Source organism: Camponotus floridanus, unplaced genomic scaffold (genome assembly GCF_003227725.1).
Source record: "Camponotus floridanus strain SB8 unplaced genomic scaffold, Cflo_v7.5 scaffold21, whole genome shotgun sequence".
Taxonomy (NCBI): domain Eukaryota; kingdom Metazoa; phylum Arthropoda; class Insecta; order Hymenoptera; family Formicidae; genus Camponotus; species Camponotus floridanus.
The window spans coordinates 698,813-718,180 of NW_020229337.1; the positions used below are offsets into that span (position 1 = coordinate 698,813).

The following is a 19,368-nucleotide window of genomic DNA, read 5'->3' on the forward strand; positions in this document are numbered from 1 at the left end:
TGTTATGAGAGATTTTGAGAAACTTATTCTATAAAATATATAATTAATTATGCATTTTAATTCTGAATTTATATAAATGTTTTTTGGAAAACTTATTCAAAAATTATCGACATGCATGTGTACATATTAATTATATACCAAAGAATTAGAATTATATATATATGTATATATATATATATATATATATATATATATGATATTATATTATATATAAATTTATAATATAATACATAATTATATTATATGCTTTAGACATATTAAATATATGTACAAATATATATATATATATATATATATATATATATATATATATATATATTGTATACATGTCATAATAAAGTAATTAATATTTTATATTACAATCGATTATATTGTAATCGATATACATATTTTCATTTCTTATAAAAAGAGTAATATATTTTTTTAATACAACAATATTATATATGTCATTATATCATTAAGATATATTGTAAGTAATGGCATATAATTCAACAAATGAAGAAAATCTTGTCCCAGCTTGGACGCCAGATTTATTCGGCCCTATTTTTAAAAAAGATAGTTTGACATTAAAACAGGTTAGACACAATTCTTTTATGATGTTTATTTTCTTGCCCTTATGATCCTCTATTTTGTCCAATTTCAATTTTAATTTTATATATTTTATGCATTAGAGTATCATCCACTATGTTTTTATATATTAGATATATATTAAAATTATTTAATTTTAGGCATTACATTTACGTAATGTAGACGAGCAGATACATCTTATGGCAACTTTTGTTCCCGACGAAGTAATCTACGACACTGATTTGTCAGAGAAAAGTTTTCAAAGCTTTCGAGCTATTTTAATGTATCTAAATATTTTTGGTTAGTTTTCCGCAGACACACAAATTTTAAATCTCTTTACGACGAAGTAGATGACAATTTTTTCTTTTTCTTTGAATTTTTTTTAATTGACATTCTTTAAAATCGTATTAATGTAATGATAGGGTTTTCCACATTATTTAAGAAGTATACTTATGATAAAAATGGTGGAAGTCCAGCCTTAACTACAATATTAAATAAGTACGTCGACATCATAGTTCATGAAATATATTGCAACGAGGGAGACATACTGAAATTTTCTGGTGAGACTTTTGTTCAAGTTAAGATATACGCATCAGTGTGAACGAGAAAATAAAAACCAAATAAAAACATATGTTTCTTATAAATAATAATTAATATTAATTTTTTTTAAAGTTTTTCTTTTTTTTGTTGTTCTCATTTTTTTATATATTAATTTTACATGACAAAATTATTTTTTAAGATATGTGTATAAATGAAAAATTTCTATTCTATTGAAGAAATAATATAACTCTTCAATTTAATATATTATTAATTAAATACAATATAATTTAATTATATCATAACTATAGATTGATGATTGTAGATTAAAAAATATAATAAATAGAAAAAGATTCATAATATAATTATTTTATATAATTACAGAAAAATATGCATATAGATTTTAAAAAACTGATTAATGATTTGTTGATGTTCACTGATACGTTTATCTTTTATTCTTCTTGCTTCGATTCTTTTGAAAAATACATGTATATATATATAGATAAATTAAAAATATAGCTCAAGGATTATTAGCTACATGGAAAATACACGATGATGAATTTATATACGACATCATACAAAAAGTAATTATATGCGCGATGCACATACAAAAGTCTATAGCAAACCTGGATGATGATGAAATTTTTAAAGGTATTTGCTATAACAATATACTTTCATACAATATTCACAGTGACTTTTAAAAAATATGATTTTAAATAAATAAAAATTAGATTAAAGTTATATAAAACAAAAAAAATAAATTTAGAAACAATAAATATTTATATTTTTAGTTAATTTAATAAAACGAATTTGTAAATATCTTTTTTCATCTTTCGATAATATCAATTTAAAATTCTTAATAATAGTAAATATAGCAGTTTCGGTCGGAGATGTAACTTTCTCAGTGATCGGTAATAACGAAGCTCGACATTTTATAATTTTTGGTTCGCCGATTGAAGAACTAAAGCAAGCCAATAAAGTTTCTCTATCAAATGATTTAATATTATCATTGAGCGCGTGGCAGCATTGTACGCCAAGTCAATATGAATACGTCATTAAAACTCCAAATAATATCAAGGTATACTTCAATTATAATTTATAAATAATAAGTTTGTAATTTTTTTAAACTAAAAATTAATATTAGTGTAAGATAATCAAAATTAAAGATTCGAATTTCATAATTTCTATAATTTAAAAATTCATAAAGAGATATATTGATACAGAATCATTCTTATTACATTGGAGAGAAATAAATAATATAAATGTTATTAATTTGCAACAATTAGCAAATTAATGCATTAGATACTATCAATTTCATTCAATATACAGCAAGATTTTTTTCAATAATCACAGATAATAAAAGTATTAGAGCAACCAGACGTAAAATTAACATACATGACACCGCCGAGTGTCTCCACTATTTCGGATAAAATATCTGTAAAGGGAAAATCTATAACAAATTCTGTTAGACCATCGTCACCTTATAGAGCACGTTTATCCATTAATGGGAAACTACTTTCTGATGAAGAAATCATTGATATGAAAACTTCTACAGGTGAAATAAATGATATAGTTTGTTGTTCCAAATTTGCTCACAAAAACTCATGCATTCACTTAAATTTCTAAAATTTAATAAATTTACTAAATGGTTTTGTATATCATTGTTCGTATTCCTTATCATAATTGTATTATAATATTGTACTCCTATTACTATAAAAAAGTAACTTTTTTACGTTTATATAACAATTTCTTTCAACGTAACTGTCAGAATTTTTGGTTCGTGAATCTTTAATTAATAAATAATTGTTAATGTTTTTATTTCTTGATTTTGGAAATGTTTTCGACCTTTATTTGGATCATTGTTCGAAAAATGCATTGTTTTACATTGAATGCCACCAACAGCGATTTCTACAATAGCAGAGATAAATCCAAATTTCGCTACACAGTTGAAAAGTTATTTGATAAAACCGGTAATTCAGCAGGTACTGTTTAATATAAATTGTCTTGACTGTGATAAAAAAAGAAGAATTCGCGAATATATTGCGTTTTATTTTGATTATTTTGATTGTGTGTATTTATTAAATATTCTTCGTTTCTCGTAGATCGAAAAACATATATCGTTAAGACTTTTGACGGAGATCAGACGAATTACAGTAGTATCTCTCGATATTATTCCCGATAAATATCCAGACAACGAATTAATTCTTTTGGTTGATAAATGTTTTCTACTTTTACACAGGTATTACGAGAATATTGACCGTAAATAACAAATTTAATAAATAAATAATATATAAAATAAAAATATATTTTTATATTTAATATAATACAGTAATAGTAATATTCAGTAATATTAATATTATTATATTTATCGAAAAAATAAGAGAAAAAGAATTACTTATTTTAATGTTCATTTAGCATAGTTACGCAATACGCAGGTTGTATTAACACGGTGAATCTATACGAAAGAAATATTCTCTTCTGTATCGTATTCGGATTACGCGGATGCGACGATGACGATCAGTTTAAAATCGATGAATCTTGCAAAAAGGGGATTACTTTTGCGATGCATGCATTGCAAACAATAAAAGGCATTGTCGGTATTCAAAGCGCATTCGTGGGCGTTTCAACAGGTATGACTTCTTCAAAAAACAAGTGTTTTCCTTTATAGATTATTTAATTATCTTGTATTTAATATATATAATTATCCGAAGAATCTCTTTCAAAAAAAAGGATTACGGGATAAATTAGAGAAGTCATGGATGAACCTTAATAACTTCATAAATACATTTTAAATTACAATTCAATCATGTATAAATATTGTTTCAATATTATATTGCAATATATTTCTTAATTTAATTTTAGGAATGGCTTATTGCGGTGTGATCGGACATACCGCCAGAAAATATTACGCGATTATCGGACCGCCTGTTGATAAAGTTATGAAAATAATGATCATTTCTTATGCTAAGGTAATATTAGCTTACCAAGAGACATCTAAAAAAATTTAGTTTATAAAAACTATCTGATCCGCTTAAGCTAATTATTTTCTTTTTGTATAATAATAATAAATTTTATTATTAACAATAACATGTGCTTGTTAAACAATTTATTCCTTTCATTCTAGAAAAATTTAATCATATTATTTTCATATATTTTCATTATTTTCCTATTTGATAATACTTTGATGAAAATTAATTATGTTAATTATTTAAATGTCGAGATAAACGCGTTGTCTCAATTCATGTTTTCGTAGGTTTCCTGTGATTATGACACTATAATACATAGCCATTTGAAAAAATATCAATTTCGTTCTCGAGGCGTGAGAATATTTGGACTATTGGAGAAATTCCACGTCTATGAATATCTCGGCGATACGCCGTGAGTATTTAAATCTGTAACAATTAGAGCATGAATCTCTTGCGTGAATCACGAAGTACGTAAAATATATGTTCAAATGTCTATATGTGTGAATAGGATGAGAAAAGATTTGAGCGCAATTGAATCTCTGGATTATTGCTATCCTATTTTGGGTAGAGCACGAGAATTGGAGTACTTTGATAATATTTTGGATGAGATCGGAGTAACGGGTCGGAATTATTCTGGATTGTTAATTGAGGTTCAATTTCAATTTTCCGAAAATCAAGTTTATATGCGTTTGTTTAATTCTTAATTAAAGTTAAAATAAAATGTTAATTATTAATATATCTATTATTACACTTACAATAATTAATCATTTTAATTTAATTTTATGTAATAATATATAATTATATAAAATCCAAATTTCTATTAAAAATAATTATATTATATTTACATTATAATAATATTGAGATAAATATAATTATATTATTTTGTATATAAGGCAATACTTAGGAATTAACACATATTTACTATTGCATCTGTCTTGCATGCATTAAAAAATCGATTGATTCATTTAGGGTAATGAGAGATCAGGAAAATCAAGACTTTTAGATGCTTTCGTCGCGAGCGTTTGCAACAAACAAATAAAACCAATTAAACTATCTCTTCACGTAACATATGGGGAGAAGGCTTATTCAGTTATACATCATATTATTCTACAAGTACGGAATACGTATTCGATTTATTTTATCCTACATATTTGATGAAGATAAGTAAATTAAGAGAAATTAATAGAAATTTATTCTGTAAACTTATAAATTTTTAATTATCGAAAGAAAAAGGAAGAAAACATTAATTTTTAAACACAAAAATATAGAATAGATATTTTTCTATATCTTTCTATTAATTTTAATTTTTTATTTTTTTCGGTATAAATACTTTATTAACACTATTATATGAAGAATTGATAAAAAACAGAAAGAAAATGATATATATTTAAACAAAAGTCGTCATTTTAATTAAGAAAACTAAATTTTCGATTCTCTATCAGTTATCTTCATTATTTATCTAATTTGTGCAATGAAAATAAATCGTTTGAATCTTTTTGAACAGATACTTGAAGCTGAAGATTGTGATACGGTCGAGGAGCGTGAAAAGATTTTGCTTGTTAAATTGGGCAGTTTTCTTCCTTTGAAAGATTTTTGTTATCTCAACGTTTTAATGAGAGTTCACTTTCCTCTTTCCGACGCTTACTGCTTGGATTCTGATTGGCAACGTCACACAAAGACTATTAATATCTTCCAAATGATGTTGAAGCAGGCAATGTCGTTATGTTATCTTGTCTTAAATAAATGATTTATGACATTATCTTAAAGTTGTTCTACGTAAATGGAACAAATATGATTATTCATTTTTTACAGTTGAAAATTAAAATCTGCATTTTACTCGACGATATTCAGCACATGGATTACATATCTTGGCAATTTCTATCATCGGCTCTTAATAACGATAATATTGTCACGGCGATGACGATGTTAAAGCCGAACTCGTGGGAAGATCTGTCCCACGTGGAAGTAGAAATCTACAAAGACAAAAGATTGATGAAACATACATTGCTCGGTCTGGATGTAAATTTACTGCCGATATTTGCATGTCAATTCTTGAACGTCTTTGCAATACCCAGAATATTACATAGGTTTTGTTCGCTACCATTTATTTTTGTGTATCTTAACTAAAATGCAATAACATTTCAGAAATAATTTTTCAACAGTTGCAGAAAAAATTTTGAAATCATGTTGTTAAAATAATGATAGGATTCTTGTGCTAGGATTTTACGGCGGCGCAAAGACGGCTCTATCGGATGGTGCGAAGCATTGCTAACGTTGATACTTCAGAGTAACAGTTTGGATTTCATCAGGATATCGCCTGGCGAAGCGGCACGATATGATCTCATTTTTATGGATACCACTCTGGTGACAAAATTGCCAATTGATCTGACGCCCGATGAACTTGCGCCACCTTTGCCCTGGTCGCAGATGAGCGAATTAGATATCTGTGTCACGAATGAGAATTACTTCGAGATTGAAGATATAAATCGCGATATGAGAGGCACATCTTATGTTGTTTTGTTTATCATTTTCAATCTTATCTCTTTTTTTTTTAACGTCCCATAAACTCCTTAGTTTTTCGCAATGTTTGTGACGAATGATTAAATCTATAATGTAATGGTATCTTGAAGTACAGAAGTTTTTCATTGTGCTGAACTCGTCATTTGAAAATTTTATATTTCCTCATTTAAAAACTTGTTTAGTATAGAATTAATGGGCGAGATCTACAATAGAATGAATCCGTACGAGCATAGTTTTATTATGTGCGCTGCTACGCTCGGCAAAGTATTTAAACGAAGCATGTTAGAAAATGTAATGCCGAGTTCAATTCCACCGCATACTGTCACCGGTAAATAATATTAATTATAATCTATTTGCATTCTAACTTATATGAATTTTGTGCAATTCCGTAGCCGTTTCTGAGATGATTCGAATGCGAATATTGGAGTGCGCTTCGCTTCAACGACGAGATTTCCACACCGAAGATCTTATCTTCTGTATAGACAAGAAGCGGAGAACGTTTTCTGATATGCATCACTTGTTGTCTTGCCATTGTCATCATTCACGTTAGCTTAAAATATTAAAAATAATCTGATTTGGTCTTAATTTGAAAAAATAATAACGTCTTATAAAATTTTTGATAAGAAAAATTTGAATATAAAAATCGATTTAAGGAAATAATAGCAACTGCAATAAAAACAGTACAATCATGTAGATTTGCTCATTCTTTTATTGAATATTTCTTGATTGAGTATTTGATTGAATATTTATGTGTTCTTTTTTCAGGATCTGTCATCTTATCTTCTCCTCTTTATGCACACTGTAAAATGCTAGAGTTCAAAGTCGACTTATTTCGCAGTATAATGTATGATATGCAATCGAATGAAGAAAGGCAAGAGCATCACGCGAGAGCAGCCAAAATATACGGTTTGGACGCACAAAAGTGCAATTTTTGTGGCAAAGGTCATTTTCTGCATGTTCCCAGCAAAGAAAAATTCACCGAGGTCAAACAAACGTAAACAATAATTAGTATACTTTCAGAAAATGTGTTTTACAAATAATTTTTGATTTCGTAGATTAAAAAATGTTGAATCGTTCTTACAAAATTAAGATTTTCCTTCTTTTTTCTAAAATCTTTTTCTTTCTAAATGAATTATTGCCTTCATATTGTTGAGTATATAATACAAAAAGTCTCAATTGCTTAATTCCTAAGTACTACAATTTTTTAAAATTCCGATTGTTCTTTACAATATTATATTGTTCGCGTGCAAATTCATTTTACATAATTAACTTTTGCAATTAAATTTTTGATGTCTTCTAATTTGTTATTTATGAAACTATTTGTTATTTTTTTATATTCGGAAAATCCTATCTGATTAACATTCCCTACTTTCACAGGAAGAAAGTCCAACAGATTCGCCTAGAGTTTCGCTGGTTCGTCATCGAACCTTAATTGAAGATCGAAATAATAGATGGATGTTAGCAAAACCAAGTATACTTCCTATGAGATTGTCGAAGAGGGAAGAGAGCGTCAATATACGCAGAATATCTATCCTGCCGACGTATCTCGATGACGAAGAAGAAAAAGGTTGCTAACAATCCATTTTTTTATTTCAAGAGATTTTCGAAATTTTCAAAATTCTATTATTTTTCGACATATTCTATTGTATGTCCTCACAATAGCTTCTAGAGACGAAGGAAGAACTAAAGAAGGTTTAACAAATAACTCACTAAAGTTTTGGAAACGATCTACAAGTGTCGCTCCAGAAATAACGAAAGATCCTTTTTCAAGTTGTTTGGAAGAATTTAGTCACATCGATTATCGTAATTGTCAATGCGACAGTGTTATCAGTCATCTTTTCTGGAGGTTGCATCGACACATTGAAAATTGTGGTAAATTTATCAACTTTATTGTGTAAAGATAGTTTAAGAATATTTCAATATGTGAAAAAACTACTTTTCCTGTAGTATTAATTTGTCTTAGATGCTTTTAAATTACCGTGCTTCTTTTATAAAATCTTTTTATATATATTTTTATATTATATACGTATGAGATACACAATATATAACTGAACTGTATATGTAATTATTGACATTGATTTATTTTAGGAGAAATCGAAGTGCTTGATTTCTTTATGGAATACAGTGCTGGACTGATACAAACTGCGCAACCACTTTATGCCATTAAATTGCTTTCGAGTGCTACTGAAAGAAATGAGGCTATCGAGATAGCCGAATGGACAGATGACATCGCAAAAAAAAATATCACGAATAAGGGAATTATTCTAGCTTTAATGGGTCTGTATTCACAGATTATTGTATATTATTTGTTTTTAGAGAATGAATATTTATTAAATTTTTCATCGCATTGCTGTTTAATTTAAATAAAGTTTATTCTATTCTCAGAATTATTAAAGAAATAATAAGTCAAACTACTTGTATAATAATCAACATAGATCTCATGAGAATTTTCGCATTTTATTTATTTTACCATCACAGTTTCGCAGAAATTTCTTCAATATAGTTATAATATGTTTACTATATATGCTACAATTATTGTTCAGGTGACGCACATAGCGCATTGGGAAATTATGATCAGGCTAAGAAATATTATACAACGGCAGTGAAATTGCGAAATACTTTGCTCAAAACGAAAAAAACCATCTGCTACCGTATAATATTAAAAATATATTGTAAAATGCGATATCCTCTTCGCTATTCAATTAATGACGTACCGAGGGATGTTATTATAAAAAAATTGGAACTTGCGTCATATTTGCGTCGTCTTTGCGTCACGTACTTGGTATGTATACGTAGTGACTTATTAAATAGATTAAAAGAATTTGTCGTCTTTATTAACAAATAAAACAAAAACGAAAAGAGAACGAAATTGAAAAATAAATAGATATAGAAATGATTAAACATGTAAGTTTTATTAATTAATATAGCTGTATATATATTATTTCCTTTATAAATTTTTTAACACGAAAAAATTTCTTTTTTTAAAAAATAAAATAATTTTATCTAAATAGAGAGCTTATTGAAAAGACGACAAATTATTTACATATAATATCTTGAATAATACTATATTTCTCCTTCTATTTATAGATTCTTTTTAAAATCGCTTCTTCGTGGATCTTTCCTTCCTTTTCTCCTCTTCCTTGTTCTTCATTTCTCATTGTTTTTTCATAACACGCTTAATTACGTCGATGCACTAATTAGTAGGACGTGTGATGTTTTGCACGACACTTCCGACATTGTTCGATGTTGACAAGCGACAATTATTCGCACAATAGATATCGAAGAAAATACGAATACACACAAATCCCGCCACGCAATATATCTATTATTATTTAATCAATATATCATGCCTTTCCGTTATTCGATTCGGTTATTCGTATTATTTTTCTAATATCATAAAATATCGGGCTTTATTGTAATTAGTTCATTGTAATTAGTTCTTTATTACATTGGAATAGACGAGAAATTTAAAGGCCGCGATTTATTGCGTGAAATAATTGTTTCGATAATACATAACGTTGCCGCGATACTTTTACGCGTCATTTATCAAGGGAATTAATTATATGAATTAATAAATCATAGCTAATAATCATAGCGAATAATAGCGTTCGATGTTTCGAGTATTTCTCGTGACGTATTTTAAAATGAAATGATACAGAGTTACCTGCGCCCTCGAGTCTCGCCGTGCAAATATCAACAAAAGCTGTATAAAAACAATAGCATTCTACGTCTTGTAAAATAAGTATCGAATTTTTCAACATAATATTCTGTTTTTTATATATTTGTCTTGTTGAAACAAGTATATATATATATATTACAAGTATAATATTTAATCACACCTATGCCTATAAAATTTTTTAACTCAATTTTAATCTGTAACGAAATAGACTTTCAAAATAAAAATTTGATAATTTTTGCATAATTACTTATAGATAGACAATAAATTGAAAGCGGCACAGACTTATGCCTTGAAAAGTTTCAAGCTGGCTTTTTCAAACATTGATAATTTTCTGGAGAAAGGCGAAATATATCTCGTAACAGTTCAAGTTTTGCATCGCACAAAAAATATCGAATTAATACAATATATTGAGAGACCAATGCTCGCCGTAATAAAAGCAAAGATTAGTTGGAATAATGTCGAAGAAATAACGATGATGGCAAAGATTTATTTAATGATGTATCAAGTTAGGTATATAATTCAAACATATAAAAATTTCTACAAGAATCTCTCTCTCTCTTTTTCTGTTGAATTAATCTAATTGTGTACGTAAAAATAGAGCACTAAGAGGTGAATTGGAAGAAGCTATAAATATTGGTATAAAGGTTTTAAAAATCTCTGCAACATTGCATCTTAATAAATTGATTCAAAGCATTATACAAAAATATTACATGACATGTCATATTAATTTACACATTTTCAGATATTTTTGACATATGGTTTTTGGATCTTTTATATTGTTCAAAATGTGTATAATTATTCATTGCTTACTTTCATAATCCTTTCTTATTTAATAATCTAATCAGTTATGGACCAAGCGTATCAACGAAGCCGTCGATTTAATGCGAGAGCTATATTTTTTAGCAGAGGAAGATGTAGACTTGTCCGACAAAACATGGTATTACGCTCTTTCCTTAGAATTCATATTGGATGCAGGAGTTGTACTAGATTCGTACGAAACGTTTCATAACTATTATGAGAAATGTGTAGGTAAGAAACACATTACAATTCGTAAAGCTGCATTAAAATGTATATAAAGAATTTCTCCGTTATTTGTGATTTTATACACTTTATTTTAACCTGTAATTACTTTAACACGCATGAAATAATGATTACGTAGCAGATCAAGACAGATCGAAATTTTGTGTATGGCGCGATCCGCAAAGCTTGTCCCGTTTATTGACATGCCTGTGGCTATACCAGCTTAGAATGTAAGTATCTAATTTTTTTTATTATTAATTTTCTTTGCCTCTTCAAAAGAATAAACAATAAATAATTAAATTTTAATATAATTTATAAGCTTCTAAAATTTATAATTTATATTTATATTAATGAACTTTTAAAACTCGCAAATTAAAAACTTGTCCTCATTCTTTATCGTAAGTTTATTTCTTATATCTTTATATTTTTATGAGAAGATTTTTGCTACCGAAAATGAGCTCAAAATTATTAACTTGTATTGTTCAAAAGTAAATAAAAAAATATTTAATTTTAAGATATCTATTCCATTTTTTATGTCTTTTTGTATATTTTCGAAAAGTAAATGATTGAATTATTATGATCTTTATTAATCGAAAGATATATTGTATATGTAGGGGACACACGATTAATGACGCATTTACGTGTAGCGCGGAAGAACTCATAAAGGATGTCAGTTACGATGATTTTTCCCGAATTTTCACTTGTATTAAGGTACATTCGTGAATTATTAAAGGTCTATGCTTTTTCAATTATTATATATTTTTTTCTCTTGTTATACATATGTATACGAGTTAGATAAATTCATGACGTTCTAAAAACACTTATAGTTTTAAATCTATTACGAAAATCTCAAGATTGACATTATCGAATATATGTTCTTCTTTATATGTCCCTTTTTCTTCATTGTCATAGATTATATATTACATGAAAATGATTACCTTTTTTCAATCCTTAATGCTCCTTTCTCAGGGACTTGAATGTTATCTATTGATGCTGCTCCGTTGCATCAATATGAAGCAATCTGAGAAGCTGTTGGATCTGATTCAAGATATTTCCAAAATTATCAAATGCCTCGGGAACGTTTCCAAGCACGCGATAGTCATAAAGCCGTGTTTGTATTTATTGATGGCATACCTGAATGTTCTTCGAGGTCGCAAATCGACCACGCGATTTTATCTGCACAAAGCACAAAAATTTGCAGTTTCACAAGGAAATAAATTGATCGAAGCATGGATTATGCAAAATAGAAGGGTAATAAATTTAATTAAAAGTAATTTGCGCTTAATGATTAATTGATAAGAATAAGTTAAGTTAATTAAATCTTTGATATTTTTTTTGTAAATTGGCAAATAACCGATAATTGGCTGTTTTAAATAATATAACTAAATTTTTTTACAGACGTGGAAAGAGAAGATTTATAATAATATGGCGCGATATTGGGTAGAATATGCTGGATCGACAGATATGGTGTCCTGGCAGTACATTCACCATTTTAACATTAGCACTTGGTCCACTATTCTCTATCCTTTACCGATACCTGATTTACATTTATAACAAAAAAACGAAATACTGTTTGACACATTATTTTTTATCACATTACGTTAATCGATTACAGTCCATGATTTTCCCTATAAACGTTGGTTGAAAAGAGATGTAGATGTTGTAGCGAAATATTTATTTATTAAAGGCATATTACATTTTTATGTTCTAAAAGATAAACACGACGATCCCTTCGTGCGCACGATACTTCGTCAAGGCGAAATTTCCTCGATTCTTTCCCTTTTTCTACAAAGTGGCCACGCATGATAAATTTCAATCGCGACGTAGTGTCACGAATTCACTTAAATATGAATATCTTCGGTGACCGATGTTTACGCATACATCTCGATGATTAATTATTACGTACTGTGATTTAATTAATTGCTCTATTTGGCCGAATTTGGCCGAGTACGCCAAGGATGTTTGCGAATTTAAGAGAGTAAAGAATGAAAAAGAAAAAAAAAGAAAAGGAAAGTTACAAAAGAAAAAAATTGAGGGGAGACCACAAGAAAGAAAAGTGGAAAGGAAGGTGCGTCCGATCGATCTTTTGATCGATTTCTTCGTTGATTTTTAAAGAGATAGAAAAAGACGTGTACACTTTAGCTATTCTCTACGCGACTTTACACGCACAATTTTATCGCGATAATAATTTTAATTAATTTAATTTAATTTACCCTACATACGCACGTTTCTCCGAGATTCAACACTACGTCGTTTTATACACTTATAGCATCGGCCAAAATTCCACATTGCTCAGAGGAAATTGAGAAAACTGTAGCAATACAAAGGTTTATATAAATTATTCCTTTGCACACTAAATGTTTTTTCTCTTTTCAAAACAAATTCGAAACTACTACCAATAAAATTTTCGTCCAAAAACCTTATTGCTGATAAATATAATGATTTTTTGGTTAAAAATCTAGAGCAATTATAGATAAATTTAATACAATCCATCGTGGATGTAAAAATTTTGCAAATTTTTCAGTGTAGAACTCTTGCATCGGCGTACTCGGCCCGAATGTGTGTCCGCTTGGGACACACGCGTGTAATACTCGAAATTATTTGCCCGAATAGAAGAGTGTCTCCCCTTTTCGCGCACATTGCCGCATCCCCGAACAACGCGAAAATCCAAAAGATAGATATTTAAATAAGTCAAAATATCTAAAAGGCAGTATGTTTAAAAAACGTCTAAAACACATCCGCGTAAAAGATTCGGATGCTGTTTGCATCTATATCTAAATAATATCCGTGAAAGGGATTAAGATTGTATTTAGACCCCCTCAATCGCATCTTTTGAACGTTCGTGTTGCTCTGGATTTTCGTCCGATCCGGGACTCTCCCCGATCACAACGAAGTTCTAAACTTCCGTCCGCTCATTCGTGGGCGTCGACCTCGTTGTCGATGCGGCTGCTACGTATACCAGTCTTGCCTGTCCAGGGATAAATGTCCGGGCATGCTTGGCACGTCTTCATATATCTCACGCCGCTCTTGTGCCAAAGATTGCAGACCTTTGCGTTATTGCACTTCTTGGGTCGGTCCTGTGTACACATTTATCGCAATGCAATGGGACTCTTATATTGCGGAATCGCACGTAAAAGAATGCTTCTCAATGAGCATTTCTTATTATTGAAGAGAGATTTTAAAAAAAATCAAAATCCTGATATTTTAAAGCTTTTGTTAAGTGACTTTTAACTTGACAACTATAGTCATCCGATACATTGCAGCTATTAAAATGTAAATCAAATAGTTTAACACTCCATTTCATGCAGGAAAAAAAATGAGAAACTTGAATGTCTCGTGAATAAGTTATTTATAAGAATAGAGATCTTAATAAACTGCGAGTAGTTTTACCGGATAATGGCATCCAAAAGGTTCAAACGTGTGCAAAAGTGCCAGAGGCGTTGGATTCCTGATCCATTGTATGGCCTGCCAATTGGTAATTATCCATACATCGTCCATCGTGACAATGGTATCGAGAAACGATATAAAGCCTTCTTTATGATGTGGCTGAGTGAACCACGCGGCGTGGTAGAACAGGCCGAAAGGCGCCCTATTATTTTATGAAAATGCAATCAAATTATCTGTTTTATTCCGAATATGTGGAAATATTCAGACAGATAATTTACGAAATAATAAAATTGTATAAATGTTTCTTTTAAAGCACTTACACATGGAGCTTTCCTGACATGAGATCTTGATTCGATTCAAATTTATTAAGATAATCACACACACACACACAGATTTTATGTAAAACAAATAAATTTGTTAGAAAAACCATAAGTTGATATTTACATGCATTTCAATATTATATATATTTTCTAAATTAAAAACCTTCAGAGATCTTTCCCGATTCATACAATTCATGTAAAAGCCTCAGACATCAAATCGTAGATTTATAAAAAATTTTAAAGCGAAATGTTAAGAAACTGATATCGACTATAGAAATTAATCACATAAATTTTTGATTATTTATCTCACAATTGTATTCGCGGGTGAGAAATATTTTACCAACCTGTTCGTCGTGTAATGCCTCTCGAAGTTCTTAATGAGCATCTTGTACACGCCGTCCGGAGTCGGCGGGTTGCTGCAGGCATCTCCCATGGAGCACCTACCTCCATTGAGATCTTGCCACATTACCATAGGAACTTCCCACAATCCTGGATAGGATCTCGTGGGACAGGGTGGTATCATGCAGTCGTGGAAGAGCTTGTAATCTAGCGTGTACGGCCAACTGGGCGGTCGATTCTCGTAAATTGGCATAGAAGAATCGTATGTGAAGTTTGTGTCCCACAGCATCTTGAACATATTGTTTCCTCCGACCTGCGACACAAAACAATATTACATAGCAATAATTTGCTTTCTTGAACGATGAAGAAACTTTTCGTAATCTTATAGAAGAGATCTCGTCGAAAAGAAGACTATAACAGCCAATTTAATAAATTAAATCTTTTTCTACTTTTTATTTCAACTTTTGATCTGACATTTACTTTAATATTTTAAACAATAAAAGCACTGTATTTCTTAAGACTATTTAATCTACAATTGTACCAAAAACTCTTCTTTACATTTTTAAATTATTTATTGTCTATATTCAAAACTTTTAATTTCTTTATAAATTAAATCTATTAAAATTCTCTAGAAGTTAAACATAAAAAAATGAGATTGCAAATAGAAACAAAATTTTGATTAATTACATATTCTTTTTGATATTTTTCAATATCATACGATTTTAATAAATATAATTGAAATTACCGATAAGAAAGGAGCTCTCATTCCTCTGACATCCTCCAGCTTGACGCCTCCGTAAGCAGCTAAAATTTCACGCTGTCCAGCAACTTCTCGCGCCCACTTTCGCGCCGAAAATTGCTCACCGAAACTGTGCCTGTCGCGAAGATTTATTGACGTACTGATTACTCGAGTAATAAAGAATTAATTTTTACGGCACACGAATCCTAAAATGGTTGACGACACGCGTCGTAGAAACACTTTTTTTAAAAATTTTTTTTACTACATAAATGCGACTAGCACATATTTTGCTTAAATGTTGCTTTTATAGAATGACAGTATCAAAAACTAAACATAAGATATTTAAATCGAAAAAAGGTGGAAATGACAAATGATTGTAAGAATTAAAATTTGATTTTAAAAATTACACCATTATAATTTTTATAAATTTTTTAAAAATTTTAATGTAGAGCATATCAAAAAATAGAAAAGATACGATAATTACATTGCGAAAATTAGCTTAGATCTGTTTGAATTGTTATTCAAATTAATGTGAGATCTGTGGGATATTCTGCATATGAAATGAGATAAAAGTCCTCGAACATGCATGTCGTCATCCTAATTAAGAAACGTTGCGCGATAAGCGAAAGCGATTTATCAATCGATCCAACAACCAATAGTACTTGTTAATTTCTTCGTCAGCGAAACAAGCCAGCGTTAATTTTGACACTGAAGAACAGCACGTAAAGAAAAGCAATAATTGTTTAGCGACTTTAATGACCGTAATTAATTGGCACATATCCATGTAATGTTAATGATACGAATGATTGTCGAATAAGTGTGATGTTTCTCGAAATTGCGAATTATGTATTAATTATAAAGACAAGAAAATTTTGGAAAATTCAATAATTAATTTTTTTTTGTATAATTTTGTCTATAATATTCACTATCGTGCTGATACGATTCAATTATAATGGAATCATTGATTCTTGATATTTAATTGGTGTATAATAGATATAATTATATGTTTTACATATTTTAATTTAATTTAAAAAAATTTAATTGTGAAAATAATCAATAAAAAATAAATAAATATCAATTGAATAAATTCGTGAATAAAATGTAAAAATACAGATTCCCAAGCAATATCAATAATCGCAACATTATTTACATATCACTCACAAGATTCCTTTAATAAAACTTAAGTGAGAATCATGCTTTAACACGAAGACGCGATCTTCGCAGATACACGTATGACGATTACTTACGAGACCGTGTGGGAAGCAATTTCGTGGCCCGAGGCATAGAGATTTTGAACCTGGCTGTAATCGGTCCACTCGTGGGACACGTAGAAAGTGGCCGAGATGGGACAACCGTTGGGATTCTTCCGTCCCTTCTCAAACAGGTCAGCATAGAGACCCTTGTTTAAGTCGTTCACGGAATCGTCGAAAGTCAAGAGAACGATTTGCGGTATCTCCTCCGGCAGATAGTCACCTGTTCGTTTTAGGGTCGCGTTCAGGATCCAGGACACGAGGAGAGAGAAAAAGAAAGGGGAAATGGACAGAATGGAAGAATCGGGACACGCGGTCGAGAGCATGTTGAAATGTATGTTGTAGAACATTATTTTTTTTTTGCGAACATATCGGTGTGATATAGGTTTTTTTGAGCGTTTTTTTTATATGGTATATATGTGTGTGAAGATGTACCAGTTAGAATAGCGCGTGATGGGAATGAGGAATATGATGAGGCGTAAAAAGAGAAAAAGAGAGAACAACAGAGTTAGTACACGCATTATATATTAGTATGCATCGCAGGTGTCGTATCCACCTGGTGAAACCGCGTATTTTACGGCGTGTTATTATCAGACCTCGCGATCCAAGAGATCTCGTGTTCTAAGATTGCAATTGCGGTTTTACCAGATGAATACGATAATTTGTGTTTTGATTATTTTCATGAGGGATCCTCTAATTATACAGTGTCAATTTCAAGGAAGCAAGAGTTTATAAACAATTTTTTCGAGAATTATTTAAAAATTTAAAGATGAGGGTGTAATACTTACAATACTTTAAAACATCTCGAGATTTTTTTATTAAAGATTCTTGGAATCTAATGATATCAAATCAAGAGTTCGAATATTTAAAATCTGAAAAATTTGTTTTTGGAAGTATTTTTAGAATTTAAAGATTTAAAAAGAGAGTTTAGAGAGTTCTGAGAGATTTCTCAAATCTAATAATGGCAAAATTCAAAGAACTCGATGTTTAAATATTCTCCAATTGCATCAAATTAGAGGATCTTTCGCAGATAAATGTTTTTCCCGATTGCACATCCACTCGAGACATTGCAATCTTAAGAAGATGGTCGAACAGGCGCAATAAGAAATCAAACGATGAGATGACATTCGAGTTTCGCTTCTCCACTTTTGGTTAAAACAGTAGCACGATGGCATATGCGACACACTCCCGGTGTTAATGAAAACCTGTGCTTGTATCCGGTCTTGATACGAACTTACGAGACAGTGTGAGACGCCATTTCGTGGCCGTCTGCATAGAGATTTTGCACCTGGGTATAATCTGTCCATTCGTGCGAGACGTAAAAAGTCGCTGAAATCGGGCAGCCGTTCGGATTCTTACGGCCGTTTTCAAACAGATCGCTGTACAGAGGTGCGTTAAGGTCGTTTACGGCGTCGTCGAAAGTAAGCAGAACAATCTGCGGCGTCTGCACGACCGGAATACCACCTGTACGTCACAGTTTCATCGTGTAGCTTATAAATAGAATCGGGATGAACGCGTCACGCGTTTCTAGAGTAGATACATTGCTGAATGATCAGCGAAACTGATACGTCATTGCTCGGTGAAATCGAGAAAATTTATATTCTTATTTCTGTAATATTTAATATAAGCGTGCACTTTTTCGAAAACAAGAGCACGAAAGCTCCGATTTCTCTACGCGTGGATTACGATATTATAAATTAAAATAATTTACAGGTGAGAGTAAATTATTTAATAATGTGTTATCTGATCAGAATCATCTCAACACCTTTTTTTCATTACGCTAATTTTAATTATAACTGTTTAGGCAAAATCAATAGTATTTGCAAATTAAATTCTAATTACATTTGAAATTTTTTGAAAAAAATATTTTTATATATATACATATTATATAAAAATTGAATTTTTTAGCTAATAATCTTTCTTAAACAATTATTCACTTTTGTATCTATTTCTATTTTTAGCGATTCATATACTAAATTCATTCTTTGAATTGAAGACTATTTAGAATCCAGAAAGGATATAAAATAATATTATAAATCAATGA

General features: G+C 29.9%; 2 protein-coding genes across 5 annotated transcripts in view; one reads left to right on the top strand and one right to left on the bottom strand.

The window, feature by feature from the left end:
• The first annotated feature begins 452 nt into the window (after positions 1-452).
• On the top strand, positions 453-12,845 carry LOC112637834 (adenylate cyclase type 10-like). Its single transcript, XM_025408420.1, has 28 exons — positions 453-575; positions 729-867; positions 990-1,127; positions 1,971-2,182; positions 2,458-2,676; positions 3,207-3,343; positions 3,520-3,734; positions 3,967-4,073; positions 4,358-4,482; positions 4,585-4,720; positions 5,040-5,183; positions 5,575-5,781; positions 5,883-6,157; positions 6,290-6,589; positions 6,773-6,918; positions 6,983-7,135; positions 7,356-7,573; positions 7,968-8,157; positions 8,253-8,462; positions 8,679-8,867; positions 9,134-9,192; positions 10,523-10,779; positions 10,868-10,972; positions 11,123-11,298; positions 11,414-11,519; positions 11,904-12,000; positions 12,259-12,540; positions 12,688-12,845. The coding sequence occupies exons 1-28, from the start codon at positions 477-479 to the stop codon at positions 12,841-12,843; spliced, it is 4,797 nt and encodes a 1,598-aa protein (XP_025264205.1). The 5' UTR covers positions 453-476; the 3' UTR covers positions 12,844-12,845.
• A 97-nt stretch (positions 12,846-12,942) lies between these two features.
• LOC105253057 overlaps positions 12,943-19,368 on the bottom strand; it is a 57,816-nt gene continuing 51,390 nt past the window's right edge. For 3 of the 4 annotated variants that reach the window (XM_025408445.1, XM_025408444.1, XM_025408446.1), the window contains exons 12-16: positions 17,322-17,547; positions 16,081-16,210; positions 15,341-15,648; positions 14,680-14,878; positions 13,107-14,366 (exon numbers count right to left, since the gene is read on the bottom strand). In XM_025408445.1, the coding sequence (XP_025264230.1) occupies positions 14,202-14,366; positions 14,680-14,878; positions 15,341-15,648; positions 16,081-16,210; positions 17,322-17,547 (1,028 nt within the window). In that variant the 3' untranslated portion in view covers positions 13,107-14,201. Of the gene's footprint in view, positions 14,367-14,679; positions 14,879-15,340; positions 15,649-16,080; positions 16,211-17,321; positions 17,548-18,562; positions 18,789-19,368 lie in introns of all 4 variants that reach the window. The other variant, XM_011260822.3, reaches the window with a different exon arrangement.